Source organism: Capricornis sumatraensis, chromosome 21 (genome assembly GCF_032405125.1).
Source record: "Capricornis sumatraensis isolate serow.1 chromosome 21, serow.2, whole genome shotgun sequence".
Classification (NCBI taxonomy): domain Eukaryota; kingdom Metazoa; phylum Chordata; class Mammalia; order Artiodactyla; family Bovidae; genus Capricornis; species Capricornis sumatraensis.
The window spans coordinates 55390200-55407842 of record NC_091089.1 but is presented as its reverse complement, the minus strand read 5'-3'; the positions used below and the strand labels follow the sequence as shown (position 1 = coordinate 55407842).

General features: G+C 38.2%; 1 protein-coding gene across 1 annotated transcript in view; it reads right to left on the bottom strand.

Annotated features, from left to right (window-relative positions):
* Window positions 1-17643, bottom strand: part of DCC (DCC netrin 1 receptor) — an 813847-nt gene that overhangs the window by 215420 nt on the left and 580784 nt on the right. The window contains 1 exon segment of the mRNA XM_068993780.1: window positions 1739-1933. Within this exon segment, the coding sequence (XP_068849881.1) occupies window positions 1739-1933 (195 nt within the window).

Sequence of the window (17643 nt, the reverse complement as noted above, 5' to 3'; positions counted from 1 at the left end):
TCTTCTTTAAGCTTTCGCAAACATTTGCAACAGTATTATGAAGAAGGCAATGGCACCCCACTCCAGTACTCTTGCCTGCAAAATCCCATGGACAGAGGAGCCTGGTGGGCTGCAGTCCATGGGGTCGTGAAGAGTCGGACACAACTGAGCGACTTCACTTTTAGTTTTCACTTTCATGCATTGGAGAAGGAAATGGCAACCCACTCCAGTGTTCTTGCCTGGAGAATCCCAGTGACGGCAGAGCCTGGTGGGCTGCAGTCTATGAGGTCGCACAGAGTCGGACACTGAAGCGACTTAGCAGCAGCAGCAGCCACAGTATTAATCTCTCAAATGCCTCAACTTTACTAGACTTGGAAACTCATGGGAGAGTCTCCTTGTAATAAGAAGCACCATTATCAAAAGCACATGGTGAAACAATGCAGCTTTTCTTCATGACTTCACTGTGAGCTGGCATCATGACCTCTTTGTTCGAGAGCCTGTGTACTGCCACAGGCTTCTCTCTCTCTGGTGTGTGGCACCAAGATGAACTGTCAGAGATGGTGTGGTATACTGAATAACGGAAAAATCAGAGTCCCCTGACATAGGTTTGAAGGCCATAAAATATGAATTTTGTGATTGCCTCTGCATTCAAACTCAGGGACGGATGGAGGGAATATTATTTCCAAATGCCAAGCTAACTAAAATTGTGCAGATTTGCAGAAGGTGCTCCTCTTATTAGTGTTTGAAGCAATTACTGAGAGAATGGGTCAGTGCAGATTTCCTCTAGCACTGACAAAACCTTTCCTTGCTACTGCATTTTAGCTATTCAAATTCAAATCAGGCTTCTCATCACTAACGCTGCTCCTGAGAGACATTGCAAATAAGTAGCAATCCAATCAGGCTGCCTTTCCACTGAGAAGGTCACTGTACGTCAGTGCAAATAATATCATGCTAAATCAACAGGTAGAATCAACTTGCCTTTGGCTTTATGACAACTGTTTAACTTGCTGGCACCCTACATATGACAAAGATTCATTTTATTTCCCTCTGCTAATGATATAATCTCTTATTGCATTATGGAAAATCTGATATAAAATGAATATGAAAACTTTATACATGTTAACTCTGAATAAACAAATTTTCAATGAATTCAGAAACATCACATTAGAATTATTATGTTCAGCAAAATGAGGTAAAACACAGTAAAAGAACTTGAACTAAGAGGAGAGGAGTTTGATTGCTCCGAGTTACTGGCTTGATTGAAAATTCTTTTTTAAAAAATCTTGTTGTCATGATAGCCACCAAGTTTGGTCTATAAATACTACTGGGAAAAAAAGATAATGAGACTGTATAATTCAAAATTAAAGAAACGTCAACAGTAACTTTCTAGTGAGAAAAATAATATGCTGACTCTTTTTGTAAGAATTGTTAAGATTAGAAGTCTCCATTGACAGAGGAAAAAGAAAAAAAAAATGTTCCAATGCACTGTATTCTTATGACACAGGCAGGGTACACACCAGGTCACACACTTCTCTGTATCTGTCTAGATAAAATTCCTCAACTCAAAGTCCAGAAAAAAAAAAAAAAAAAGCATGTATGTGTACAGAAGGATAAGTGAGTAGACTGATAGATAGAAAAAGAGTTATGGATATCTGTAATAAATTGACATCAAATTCCAAAGAGCAATTTTCCAAAAGAGAAAATAATTAAATATAAATCATTTCTTTTCCTTATGAGAAGAAAATTCACAGCTACTTACCTAACCTCTCAATGGAATAGTAGCGCTGTTTACTGTCCACACGTACTGTCTCAGCATAAGGGCTCCCGACACCATATCCAATGATGTAACCTCGCACCACAATGTTTGGGTTTAAGGGAGGGGTCCAACTCATGATGATGCAGTTGGTCTGGGGCCTCACATGAAGAGAGCTTGGCTGGTCAGGAACTTGAGACTCTAGAATTCAAAAGGAGGACTATCAGCATCTTTCATATTAGAACACAGAGCACAATAAAACGTACCACTTAAACAAGGCTTCACGTCATGTTCCAGTGCAGTTCAGTTCAGTCGCTCAGTCGTGTCTGACTCTTTGCGACCCCATGAATCGCAGCACACCAGGCCTCCCTGTCCATCACCAACTGCCAGAGTTCACTCAGACTCACATCCATCGAGTCAGTGATGCCATCCAGACATCTCATCCTCTTCTCCTTCGTCCCCTTCTCCTCCTGCCCCCAATTCCTCCCAGCATCAGAGTCTTTTCCAATGAGTCAACTCTTCGCATGAGGTGGCGAGTTTTAGCTTTAGCATCATTCCTTCCAAAGAAATCCCAGGGTTGATCTCCTTCAGAATGGACTGGTTGCAGTCCAAGGGACTCTCAAGAGTCTTCTCCAACACCACAGTTCAAAAGCATCAATTCTTCGGCGCTCAGCCTTCTTCACAGTCCAACTCTCACATCCATACATGACCACAGGAAAAACCATAGCCTTGACTAGACAGACCTTAGTCGGCAAAGTAATGTCTCTGCTTTTGAATCTACTATCTAGGTTGGTCATAACTTTTCTTCCAAGGAGTAAGCGTCTTTTAATTTCATGGCTGCAGTCACCATCTGCAGTGATTTGGGAGCCCAAAAGAATAAAGTCTGACACTGTATCCACTGTTTCCCTATCTATTTCCCATGAAGTGATGGAACCAGATGCCATGATCTTCCTTTTCTGAATGTTGAGCTTTAAGCCAACTTTTTCACTCTCCACTTTCATCAAGAGGCTTTTGAGTTCCTCTTCACTTTCTGCCATAAGGGTGGTGTCATCTGCATATCTGAGGTTATTGATATTTCTCCTAGAAATCTTGATTCAGCTTGTGTTTCTTTCAGTCCAGCGTTTCTCATGATGTACTCTGCATAGAAGTTAAATAAGCAGGGTGACAATATACAGCCTTGACGTACTCCTTTTCCTATTTGGAACCAGTCTGTTGTTCCATGTCCAGTTCTAATTGTTGCTTCCTGACCTGCATACAGATTTCTCAAGAGGCAGGTCAGGTGGTCTGGTATTCCCATCTCTTTCAGAATTTTCCATGGTTTATTGTGATCCACACAGTCAAAGGCTTTGGCATAGTCAATAAAGCAGAAATAGATGTTTTTCTGGAACTCTCTTGCTTTTTCCATGATCCAGCAGATGTTGGCAGTTTGATCTCTGGTTCCTCTGCCTTTTCTAAAACCAGCTTGAACATCAGGAAGTTCATGGCTCACGTATTGCTGAAGCCTGGCTTGGAGAATTTTGAGCATTACTTTACTAGCATGTGAGATGAGTGCATTTGTGCGGTGGTTTGAGCATTCTTTGGCATTGCATTTTTTGGGATTGGAATGAAAACTGACCTTTTCCAGTCCTGTGGCCACTGCTGAGTTTTCCAAATTTGCTGGCATATTGAGTGCAGCACTTTCACATCATCATCTTTCAGGATTTGAAGTAGCTCAACTGGAATTCCATCACCTCCACTAGCTTTGTTCATAGCGATGCTTTCCAAGGCCCACTTGACTTATCACTTATTGCCCAAGTTCCTTCTGGTATCAGCCTCTGATGTGATTTCCAGGTTTGATTTGACTTTCACAGAATTTAAGTACAAGAGGATACTGAATTCCCTCCAGAGGCATTGCAGCATCACATTATCTTTATTCTAAGTTTTTTTTTTTCCTTAACCTTCTTTTTTTCTCATATATTTCTCCTAAGTCATGTCTGACTGTTTGCAACCCCACAGTCTGTAGCACAACAGGCTCCTCTGTCCTTTAGAATTTCCCAGAGTTAAATCAAACTCATGTCCATTGAGTTGGTGATGCTTTCTAACCATCTCAGTCTCTGCCTCCCCCTTCTTTTTCCTTCAGTCTTTCCCAGGATCAGGGTCTTTTCCAATGTGTTGGCTCTTCACATCAGGTAGCCAAAGTATAGGAGCTTCAGCTTCAGCATCAGTCTTTCCAATGAATATTCAGGGTTCATTTCCTTTAGAACTGACTAGTTTGATCTCCTTGCAGTCCAAGGGTCTCATGAGTCTTCTCCAGCACCACAATTTACAAGCATCAGATCTTCACTGCTAAACCTTCTTTATGGGTCAACTCTCACATCTGTACATGACTACTGAAAAAACCATAGCTTTGACTATGCAGATCTTTGTTGGTAAAGTGATGTCTCTACTTTTGAATATGCTGCCTAGGTTTGTCATAGCTTCCCTTCCAGGGAGCAAGCATCTTTTAGTTTCATGTCTAAAATTAATTTCACTGGAGGAGGAAATGGCTAACCACTGTAGTATTCTTGCTGTGAGAATCCATGAACAGGAGGATATGGCAAAATATTTCTCATTCAGTTCAGTTCAGTTCAGTCACTCAGTCGTGTCCAACTCTTTGCTTAGGTATCATTAATAAGGGGTAAAATCAAGGCAGATGTAAGAATAATAGAAAGGGATATGAAATGTTAAAAACTGTCTTGCCCAAGGATTATTTACTCTGATTTAACTAGAGATGAAAATAAATGTAACAGTCCTTTCTTGAGAAATTGTCAGGATAAACAATTTAGGGCCATGATTTGCTCAGCATGAATGGGATTGTACTTGACCCATGGTTTATTGCATCTGTGAAAAGTGTATTTATTATTAAAGAAATGAGACAGTGGTTTGGATTAAAGCCACACAGACTCTGCAGTGTGCACGTCTGGTTTAATACTAGGCTCTGCCATTTACTAGCTGTATGTTCTTCTCAAATTATCTTCTCTGAGTTTACCTATGAATTAAACTGGCATTACAAATACTGATTGAATCAAAGCTTGAGCTCTGGAGGTAATCAAGAGAAGCATTCAAATTTATATTGGATACTCATGAGATACGAAATCTTAAAAGCTGATTGATCCTCTCTAAGTCAAAGTTTCCTCATGTGCAGAATGAAGGTAAAGATAGTAAGGGTCTCCTATGGCGGGGAAAAGATGTAATGAAATAAAGTACTGCAACACTCCAGTCTTGAATAGAACCAACTGATGTTAGCTACTAGAGAGAAAATGCACTTGCTATCCTGATGTAAAATTTTTTAAAGAGACTGTGGGTTGCAATTAAGAAACTGACATTCTAGTTTTTATATCACCATGCTCCCTATGATCCTATCTCTATAAAGAAATGAGGTATTTTCTGGACACTAATCATAATTCTAATAAATACTACTAAATTGCTTCCCAGGTTTGAGGTATAAAGGTTAGGTACTCATGACGATCAGATTAAAGGAGAATAAACATGGCAGACATAAAACCTGTACTCTCGGCATGTATATTAATAGTTTAATGGGAAAGACAGACAAGAGAAAGGCAGTTACAATATACCCTGATACATATTTTGATAGGTTTAATACAGGTACCTGTAGCCTCGTCTTTGAAAATCAAATATGAACTCTAGGAAGAAATTTAAGAAAGAACATTCTCCATCTAAACTTTAATAGTTCATTTAGTGCTTTGCACAGTTCTTGACAATTGATAAGCACTCAAAAATCTTAGTGATTTCAACTGTATTCTAACTGTCTGTTTAATATTTCTTTCATAAGTGAAAAGCTCTGAAGGTAACAATGTTAAATATGTAAGAGAATTTGATGATTAATGATAATATTACAGTTTATCTTTTTCATTGGTATAAGGCAAAAGGTGATGCAATCAGTTCAGTCGCTCAGTCGTGTCCGACTCTTTGCGACCCCATGAATCACAGCACACCAGGCCTCCCTGTCCATCACCAACTCCCGGAGTTCACTAAGACTCATGTCCATTGAGTCAGTGATGCCACCCAGCCATCTCATCCTCTGTCGTCCCCTTCTCCTCCTGCCCACAATCCTTCCCAGCACCAGAGTCTTTTCCAATGAGTCAACTCTTCACATGAGGTGGCCAAAGTACTGGAGTTTCAGCTTTAGCATCATTCCTTCCAAAGAAATCCCAGGGCTGATCTCCTTCAGAATGGACTGGTTGGATCTCCTTGCAGTCCAAGGGACTCTCAAGAGTCTTCTCCAATACCACAGTTCAAAAGCATCAATTCTTCGGTGCTCAGCTCTCTTCACAGTCCAACTCTCACATCCATATATGACTACTGGAAAAACCATAGCCTTGACTAGACGGACCTTAGTCGGCAAAGAAATGTCTCTGCTTTTGAATATACTGTCTAGGTCGGTCATAACTTTTCTTCCAAGGACTAAGCATCTTTTAATACCCACCACCAAGTTTATCCATTTTCAACAAAATCTCCTACTGGATTAAATGATATATGGGAATATGTCTTTCATTGAAGCTTTTAAAGTAGATATCATACTAACAGCTTTTCAAAAAAGATACATTCTAAAGATGCTACATCAACTCTATCTTCTAAGGAAATGGGTATCTTCTCCTTTGACGATACTCATTTGTGAACAAAAAGGATAATGTACTATTGGTCTGCCTGGAAGTTACCAAAGATATAATATACAAAGGTGTAAAAAAATCATCTCAAATTGTATATATAGACCTTAACAACAGAACACAATGTTTGAGAAGAACTTCTCCCCGTAAACTCTAAGAGAAAGCAATAAAAGAGATGAAGGGGTTAATTAATACTTTTTGACCCAGTTGCCATGGAGACTTTCCAGTGTCCTTGCAGTGTAATGGATTCTCCAATGAATTCTGTTTGGCATATCTGAAGCTTTTGCAATAATTTTTGAAACAACAAGATAATCTGTTTAATCTCATTTGATGTTCATTTATGACATTTTCAAAATAATAGGAAAGCCTAATGATTTGAGTGACAACATTCAACATCTTTGAGAATTAAAAAAAAGTATTTTCAGAATAAATGTTGATCTGTTTTTCTGAAAGCCTTAGAGCATCTCTCCTGAAAGTTAGTTAAATTAATACCCACAGAATTACATCTGTCAAAGCTTTAAGGATACCCTGGAAATGAGCACACAAACGGGCTCTTGAAGAAGAGGGGCTGACAGTACATGACTCACCTTTAATCTTCACTTCATAAGAGGAGTTTCAATCCTAGATCCAAACCTCTAAATACTTTCTGACATGATAAAAAAAAAATGTGTTGATACATAAGAGTATATACTACCTCTCATCTAAACTTTTAATGGACTCTTGGCACACAGTTAACATCACTGGGCCAGAAGGAATGGTGTCTGTCAAGTATTAGACTTATGTCATTGAAAATGTATGACCTCATAAAAATAACTGTGTTAGGAGATTGTTTACAATCTGGAATAACCCATTTGTACCTACCTACTCACTTTTCAAAATAAAGACAGAAAAATTTCCTTTTATGTCACCGGCATGAATTTTGTCTTACACAGCTGAGCTTACAGATTATGAAAGTGGCTACTACTGGGATGAACTATAAAACACTGATTTATAAAATTTGCTATGAAAGGTAAGTGATGTGAGTATTCTTTGTTTGAATACCAAAACTAAAATTTGCTGTCTGCAAGTGCATGAAAGATTTTATAAATACCTCTAGGATAAAGACTGCATATTTAAAGCACAGAGAAGCAGTAAGGTAATTACTGAAATAATTTGAAACCAAAGAACATATTTTGCCTAAAACATCCAAATTAACAAGGCTGCAAATTTCTACCAGAGTCAAGATAACTAGTTTAACTGCCATTCCTGATTGACTATGGAATTATGAATTCTGCCTTGTTTTTATTAATTTATAAAGGATAATTATTATTCTCTGAGTGATGACACAGATTTTCACTAATGAGTAATATTCACATATAGCAATGGCAACCCACTCCAGTACTCTTGCCTGGAAAATCCCATGGATGGAGGAGCCTGGTGGGCTGCAGTCCATGGCGTTGCTAAGAGTCAGACATGACTGAGCGACTTCACTTTGACTTTTCACTTTCATGTATTGGAGAAGGAAATGGCAACCCATTCCAGTGTTCTTGCCTGGAGAATCCCAGGGACGAGGGAGCCTGGTGGGCTGCCGTCTATGGGGTCACATAGAGTCGGACATGACTGAAGCGACATAGCAGCAGCAGGGAAATTTACCAGGCTAATGCCAGTGACATTTCAACAATTAATGTGTATTTTCAATGGGTCAGTCATAGTTTTATGTACTGGGAATAGAGTTTTGGGGAACATACGGCCAAAAAATTTAAGAATAAAAAAAGAGACCATGAGGTCTTAGAAAGCTAGGATACAGGATAAAACTGAATTTTATATATGACACACCAAGGAAGGTATCCATGGAAGAATCTAAGGAGAATGATCTGAAAGAGTCAGTCAAGTAAACCTCAGCATGGAAAGCTTTATAGACAGAAAGAATAACTGCTACAAAACCTCCAGAATAAGAGTGAGCTTAGTACCTGAAGAAACTGAAGGTCATTGTGCTTAACCATCGAAGTTAAATGAAGAAGATGAAGAGGCAGCCACCCAGTGAGAATATCAATGGTGCAGCTGCTATGGAAAACAATACGGCAGTCCTTCAAGATGTTACAAGTAAAATTACCATATGATCTAGCAATTCTACTCCTGGGTATATTCTTGAAGGAATTGAAGCAGAGATTCAAAAAAGATAATTATACCCTATGTTCAAAATGACCCAGACTTGCCTGTGAGTGTCCAGGAGTCTCCAGCAGAGGCATGGGTCGGCGGTGGCCTGCTGCAGGGCTGGGGGCACTGAGTGTAGCAGTACACGCATGGGATCTTTTGAAGAAGGTCACTATTATCTTCATTACCTCCACCACAGTTTGGCCCAAGGTAAATTGTAGGGAGGGAATACAGCCCCACCCATCAAGAGAAAATTGGATTAAAGAATTACTGAGCATGGCCCTGCCCATCAGAACAAGACCCAGTTTCCCTCTCAGTCAGTCTCTCCCATCAGGAAGCTTCCATTAGCCTCTTATACTTCCCCATTAGAGGGCAGACAGACTGAAAACCACAATCACAGAAAACTAACCAATCTAATCACATGGACCACAGCTTTGTCTAACTCAATGAAACTAGGAGCCATGCCATGTAGGGCCACCCAAGACGGATGGGACTTGGTGTAGGGTTCTGACAAAATGTGGTCCACTGGAGAAGGGAATGGCAAACCACTTCAGTATTCTTGCCTTGAGAACTTAATGAACAGTATGAAAAGGCAAAAAGATAGGACACTGAAAGATGAACTCCCCAGGTGGGTACATACCGAATATGTACTAGAGATCAGTAGGAAAAAATAACTCCAGAAAGAAAGAAGAGATGGAGCCAAAGCAAAAACACCACCCAGTTGTGGATGTGACTGGTGATGGAAGCAATTCAATGCTATAAATAGCAATATTGCCCAGGAATCTGGAATGTTAGTTCCATGAATCAAGGTAAATTGAAAGTGGTCAAACAGGAGATGGCAAGAGCAAACACTGACATTTTAGGATTAAGCAAACAAAAAAGGACTGGAATGGGTGAATTTAACTCATATGACCATTATATCTACTACTGTGGGCAAGAATCCCTTAGAAGAAATGAAGTAGCCATCATGGTCAACAAAAGAGTCTGAAATGCAATACTTGGATTCAATCTCAAAAATGACAGAATGATCTCTGTTCATTTCCAAGGAAAACTGTTCAATATCATGGTAATCCAAGTCTATGCCATGACCAGTAATGCTGAAGAAGCTGAAGTTGAATGGTTCTATGAAGACCTACAAGACTTTCTAGAACTAACACCCCCAAAAGATGTCCTTTTCATTATAGGGGACTGAAATGCAAAAGTAGAAACAGAAACACCTGGAATAACAGGCAAATTTGGCCTTGGAATACGGAATGAAGCAGGGCAAAGGCTAATAGAGTTTTGCCAAGAGAATGCACTGGTCATAACAAACACCCTCTTCCAACAACACAAGAGAAGATTCTACACATGGACATCACCAGATGGTCAACACTGAAATCAGATTGATTATATTCTTTGTAGCCAAAGACAGAGAAGCTCTATATAGTCACAAAAACAAGACTGGGAGCTGACTGTGGCTCAGATCATGAACTCCTTATTGCCAAATTCAGACTTAAATTAAAGAAAGTAGGGAAAACAACTAGACCATTCAGGTATGACCTAAATCAAATCCCTTATGATTATACAGTGGAAGTGAGAAATAGATTTAAGGGCCTAGATCTGATAGATAGAGTGCCTGATGAACTATGGAATGAGGTTCGTGACACTGTACAGGAGACAGGGATCAAGACCATCCCCATGGAAAAGAAATGCAAAAAAGCAAAATGGCCATCTGGGGAGGCCTTACAAATAGCTGTGAAAAGAAGAGAAGTGAAAAGCAAAGGAGAAAAGGAAAGATATACCCATTTGAATGCAGATGTCCAAAGAATAGCAAGGAGAGATAAGAAAGCCTTCCTTAGTGATCAGTGCAAAGAAACAGAGGAAAACAATAGAATGGGAAAGACTAGAGATCTCTTCAAGAAAATTAGAGATACCAAGGGAACATTTCATGCAAAGATGGGCTTGATAAAGGACAGAAATGGTATGGACCTAACAGAAGCAGAAGATATTAAGAAGAGGTGGCAAGAATACACAGAAGAACTGTACAAAAAAGATCTTCATGAACCAGATAATTATGATGTGTGTGTGATCACTCACCTAGAGCCAGACATCCTGGAATGTGAAGTCAAGTGGACCTTAGGAAGCATCACTATGAACAAAGCTAGTGGAGGTGATGGAATTCCAGCTGAGCTATTTCAAACCCTAGAAGATGATGCTGTGAAAGTGCTGCACTCAATATGCCAGCAAATTTGGAAAACTCAGCAGTGGCCACAGGACTGGAAAAGGTCCATTTTCATTCCTACCCCAAAAAATGCAATGCCAAAGAATGCTCAGACTACCACATAATTGCACTCATCTAACACGCTAATAAAGTAATGCTCAAAATTCTCGAAGCCAGGCTTCAGCAATATGTGAACCGTGAACTTCCAGATGTTCAAGCTGGTTTTCGAAAAGGCAGAGGAACCAAAGATCAAATTGCCAACATCTGCTGGATCATGGAAAAAGCAAGAGAGTTCCAAAAAAACATCTATTTCTGCTTTATTGACTATGCCAAAACCTTTGACTGTGTGCATCACAATAAACTGTGGAAAATTCTGAAAGAGATGGGAATACCAGACCACCTGACCTGCCTCTTGAGAAACCTATATGCAGGTCAGGAAGCAACAGTTAGAAATGGACATGGAACAACAGACTGGTTCCAAACAGGAAAAGGAGTATGTCAAGCCTGTACATTTTCACCCTGTTTATTTACCTTATATGCAGAGTACATCATGAGATACGTTGGGCTGGAAGAAGTACAAGCTGAATCAAGACTGCTGGGAGAAATATCAATCACCTCAGATATGCAGATGAGATACTTAAAGTTGTCAAACTAATACAAGACAAAGTAGAATGGTGATTGCAAGGAGCTGGAGAAGAGAGAAGAGTAATGAAGCATTGTTTTTCAAGATCAAAAGTGGTTTGGAAAAGCGTGATAGTGATGTTATACAACAGTGTGTCTATACGTAATGCCAGTGAACTGTACACTTAAAAATGGCGAATGATATTTAATGTGTATTTTAAAACCATTTTTTTTCAATTAAAAAAAAATTAGCAGACCCTAAAAGTATGTTTACACTTGTCACTTTCCAGGTGGTGCTAGAGGTAAAGAACCCGCCTGCCAATGGAGGAGATGTAAGAGATGAGGGTTCAAAACCTGGGTTGGGAATATCCTCTGGAGAAGGGCATGGCAACCCGCTCCAGTATTCTTGGTTGAAGAACCCCATGGACAGAGGAGCCTAGTGGCCTATAGTCCATAGAGTCACAAAGAATTAGACCCGACTGAAGCGACTTAGCATGGATGACCATGGTGGAGATGAAGTGTAAGTATTTGGACATTTGAGAGGCAGAGTCAACAGGGCTGTGTAAGGAAGAGGTTCCATGATAACTCACAGATCTTTAGCTTGGGCCACTGGTGAAGGATATAATGAACTGAGGAAAAACAGACAAATTCTTTGGTCATGTTAAATGCAAGGTGCCTATTAGTCATGTGCATAGACACCAGGCAAATAGGGTATATAAGTCTGAGGTTTTGGACAAAGACTGTGGAGAAATTTATATCGAGAGATGAGAAGCCACCAGTATTTAAAATAAACCTGCACAAAGACAGTGTGAACATGTGTGTAAACAAATAAAATACAAATAAGATGATGTCAAACGAATACGATGACGTGAAGCAAATATCATTAAGTCTTCCCGCTCCACACTGCAAGACCAGGATCTTGACAATGGCCTAAAGGGTCACGTGTGACCCACCCCTTTGTGCCCTTAGTTCTCTGTCCTCGTCTCCTACCGCTTTCCCCCTTGCTCACCTCGCCCCAGCCATTTACTCCGCATGGGACCCTGACTTTTTCCCAGACGTGACAGACATACTCTGGGTGCAGGGCACTGCACTTGGTATACCTCTGGGAAGCTCTCCCTCAGATATGCCTTCCTCCCTGCCCTTCTTCAGGTTTTGTTATCTAATTTCCAACTTCAGACTTCTTTGGCTACCATATTTTAAAATTGCAATCTTTACCTAAACTCTTCATCTCCTAATAATCTCATTTTTTTTTCCTCTATAGGGTTTAAGGTCACTTACTACGCTACCTATTTCATTATTCTTTGTCTTATCTCTTTCCATAAATTCTCTATAATGCCAATAATTAGAATAGTTCCTGGCACAAAGTGCTCAAAAATATAGAAACAAAGTCTACGTTTCCTATGAGGTTCAATACAATTATCATTATGTACAACTCATTACATATAAAATTACCACAATTTGATATAACTCTATATGAAAACTATTAAGAAAAATATTTTTAAATTTTTGATGTTGAAACAACACAAAAATACAGTTATTAATGTCATTTTGTCTTGGTGACCAGCAAGATTTGTCTCCTCTGGCTCCTGAAAATGAAAATGATTGCTACTGTGTACCGGGTTCTATGGACATGGCGTTGCCAAGTTGTTGGGACTTTGACATATCTGTTCTCTATTTAGTATGCTGCATATTATGGGTCATTTTGTTAGAGTTTAGCTCCAGTCCTTAACAGCCTATATATACATACATATATATATATATATATATATATATATATATATATATATATATATATATAATGATTTTTTTTTAACAGAGAATTAGAGAAAGCCAATGACATACCCACACTCTCTCTTTCCAGTTCTGATACATACTAATGTTTCATTTCCATTGGCAGTGCTTGTTCTCAGCAGTGGATATCTTCTTCCTTGTCACTCACTTCTACAAACTGTGAATGTTGCTTGTTTATTGCAGTGGACAATCACTTCCAATCATCATTTAACTCTACCATAGGGAATTAAACGATATGTATTAGGATGTTTAGAGCAATAGTCTGATAATCTTTGGATGGTAAGGCCTGTGTTGCTCTGTGGTGTATATTTTCCACCTGCATTACTACATATTTACTACTTCTATAACAAAAGTATATTCAAATGTTACAGTGGCTTCTAAATTTGTCCATAAAGATCCATCAAGATTTGTTTAAATAGTATAAATGTATGTTATATAAAAGCTATATCTTTATAACTATTATGTATTTTTTTATAATTTACATATTTTTATAAGTTAATCTTTTTATCGAGGAGTAACTCTCTGTCCCAAAAGATATATTTGGCTTTTAGAAAACTACCAAAGATAAATCTATATTTATTTTCTGTTAGAATGATTAGCATTTTTACTCCATCCCTTTATTCTAATTCTTTCACATCTTAATATTTTATATTTGCTGATTATAAATATCCTATATCTTGATGTTTTAAAATCTCAGTTAATAATCTATCCTTTAACTGGTAAGCTTAATCCATTTATGTTTATTGTTATTACTATATAAGGATTTATGTCATTTTATTATACACTTAATTTCCTATTTATTTGTAACAATTAGTTTTCTTCATGATTTTGTTTGAATAGGCTAAAGCACTCTCCTCCACCATTATTTTTTCTCCTCTACTGAATAAGAAATTATACACTCTATATCCTTAAACTTGTCATTTTTCAATTTTGAAAGGATATGAAACTTGAAATGTAGAATTAATGATATCTTTACTTTTCATAAGAACACTAAAAAAAATCTCTAAACTGTTTAATCTCCATGATCTCCTATCCTTTACCACCTCATTTTTGTCAACTTTTTGTTAACTTTCCAAACTATTAAAATTTTTGTTTTATAAAGTCATAATTTGTTCAGATATGCCCATATATTACATTATTTTGCTAATACTTTCTCTAATCATACTTCTAATGATTTTCTTTTTATCTTTTTTTTTAAAGTATGGGCCTTTACAAAAAAGACAGTGGTGATAAACTCTTTCTTTATATGTGAAGGGTGTTTATGTTTCTCCTTTCCTTGTATAATTATTCAGTTGGCTATACAATTTGGGGCTGATGGAAATTTTTTGTCAGCACTTTGCAGATATTTCATTGTTTCTTGGTTTAATTGTTACTATTGGGAATTCTTCATCAATATAATTATACTTCCTAGATAAGTAATCTCTCTTTGGGGCACTTTAAGCTCTTCTTTTTGTCTTTATCTCTGTACTGTTCAATATATCAAAGCTAAAGCATTATTCCTGAGTCTGATAATCCATGTATTTCATCAATTCTAGAAATTTTCACTTCTTATCTTTTGAAAAATAACTTCTCCATTCTTTATTTTCTTTGGGGATTATGATTGATGCATGCTAAATTTTCTTATTTCATGTTTAATGTCTTTAGAATTTTCTCTCTTTTTATCACCATGTGTTAATTTTGTTTTCACCTATGTTTACTATATTATTTAACACATCCAGTAACATTTCATTTCAATGACTATATACTTGTCATGTTTAAAGCTTTTATTTTTTTCTAATCATTTAAATAAATTATTTCTCAAATCTGGATTGGCCTTTTGAATTTTTTGGAAAGAAACTTGTTTACATGCTTTGATTGCTTAAGTGTTGTATATTTGAGATTTGAAGTTTCATGCCTGGAATATTGGTAGTTATCAATATAAACTTATTTGCCCATTTCATATGTGTATGCATGAATATGTATATGTGTTGTCACGCCTCCTGTCATTCTGATCTTCCTGTTTCCTTCTTCTAAGAGCTCTTTTGGAGAAGGAAATGGCAACCCACTTCAGTATTGTCGCCTGAAAAATCCCACGAACAGAGGAGCCTGGCGGGCTCCAGTCCATGGGGTCGCACAGTTGGACACGACTGAAGCGACTTAGCTTGCGTGCATGCAAAAACACCCAACCACAGTGGGGCCACCTAGAGAATTCAGGGACATGGAGAGGTCCCGGCCGGGGCTGGGGTTGGGGGGTGCGTTATGCAGCCTACCACAACTCTTCCATGTGTTCTCCTCTTCTTTCTTCCTTCTCTGTTTCTTTTCTTTTTCTACTCTTGATTTAATTTCTTGAAATTAGTCAAAAACTTATTTTTCTCATTTCTCATTCTTCTGCCTGGAGACGCTCCACCTTTCAGAGTCTATCTTTTGAATGCATATAATACTTCCTGGGTAATCCCATCATCTTAGAGTTTATGATTATTCTTAAAATAAACTTTAATGTGTACTTCCTCAATGCCATGTGCCCAGGGAGTATCACCCCTATAATGCAGATTCCAAAAGATGGAAGTTCTATTGTGGCTCATTTTGCAAACGAAGTGAATTTGCAGTAATCCCACTTTACCATTACCTAAAAGACGCTTGCTCCTTGGGAGTAAAGTTATGACCAACCTAGATAGCATATTAAAAAGCAGAGATATTACTTTGCCAACAAAGATCCGTCTAGTCAAGGCTATGGTTTTTCCAGAGGTCATGTATGGATGTGAGAGTTGGACTGTGAAGCAAGCTGAGCACCAAAGAATTGATGCTTTTGTACTGTGGTGTTGGAGAAGACTCTTGAGAGTCCCTTGGACTGCAAGGAGATCCAAGCAGTCCATCCTAAAGGAGACCAGTCCTGGGTGTTCACTGGGAGGACTGATGCTGAGGCTGAAATTCCAATACTTTGGCCACCTCATGCGAAGAGTTGACTCATTGGAAAAGACTCTGATGCTGGGAGGGATTGGGGGCAGGAGGAGAAGGGGACAACAGAGGATTAGATGGCTGGATGGCATCACCGACTCGATGCACATGAGTTTGGGTGAACTCTAGGAGTTGGTGATGGACAGGGAGGCCTGGCGTGCTGCGATTCTTGGGGTCGCAAAGAGTCGGACACAACTGAGCAACTGAACTGAACTGATCAGGCTAATAGGGCTAATTATCTATTTCCTGGGGGCGGGAAATTGGAGCCTGTTCTTAGATTCAGAGTTTTTGCTTATATGACTGTTGCAATTTCAGGATTCTCTGCATTGGTAATTTTTGCTAGCCAAGTTCCTCCATTTTATGGTAAGGGTTTAATTTATATCATTATTGATTTATATAACAATTTCTACCTGTTCACTTTAATTTTATTTTTAAGCAGCACAAATGGATACCCATGCTGTTTCCTGGAGAATGCCTTGCTGAACTTAATCAAAATTTCCTTCATATCCTATGCAAGACATTTACATAAGAACTTTGGGGAATTCTAATGATTTTTTTTTTTAAGCTGAAATTTTGAGATGCAAAATAAATATTTTAAAACTTCCCAGCTGTTAGTAATAGCAAACATGCTTTCAGGGAACCCTGAACAAACAGTGAGGTTTGGCTCTATAATTACTTTAACAAAACATCTTAATTAAAAGGGTAATCCATAAGGAACTGGAGTATTTCTCCAAATTACTGCTTTTTTAAAAAAAATTTAAGCATATTATTTTAATACCCAGATTATATTGAATAATCATTACACAGTTTACACACATTCTTAATTGTATGATATCAAAGTCATTTCTAAATTTGAATATCATAAATAATGCCTCACTAAATATATTTTGCCCAGTGCTTCCCACCCCACCACCCTTCCATCACCCTCAGATAATTTCCTTATGTAAGAATCCAGGAAGCAGAATTTGCTTATGTCGCTTAACATATTAATATTGATCTTCACACGGCTTAAGCCAAACAGAGAAGGCAAGAGAAACTACAGAAGTCATAGGAAGAGAGGGAATGGCTTTCATTGCTTTCAGCTGTCTATATGCATCACTGCTTCTGTCGAACTGACTTGCAAGGCTTAAAGTTATCACCCTAATGAATAAATCACACCTTGAGTTCACAAGGAGACTGGAAAGCAAGGAGAGGCAGCTATCCAATAACACGCACTTAGAAGGTCCAGCGCTGGGCCTCCCTCCCAGCGCAGATTTCTCTGGTTACAGCAAAGAATGCCTCTTATTTCAAGTGGTTTTCACAAAGATTGCTTGCTCCTTATCCAAAAGCTTAACAGAAATCAAACCCATTCTATATGGAAATCTGACTTCAGAAAGCTTAGCCTTGAAAACTCTGATAAAAGTCATCTTAATCTCAATTTATAAATTAAACATTTACTTGAATAAGTTAAAATCTCAGATGAATATTTAAAGAAAACCCCCTAGCTTAAATATATGTATATGTGTATTCTATAGATTCTATACAGATTCCATATTCTATGCTATTTCTATATTTTCAGATAGAGAGAAAGCCATCAAGCTGCATAT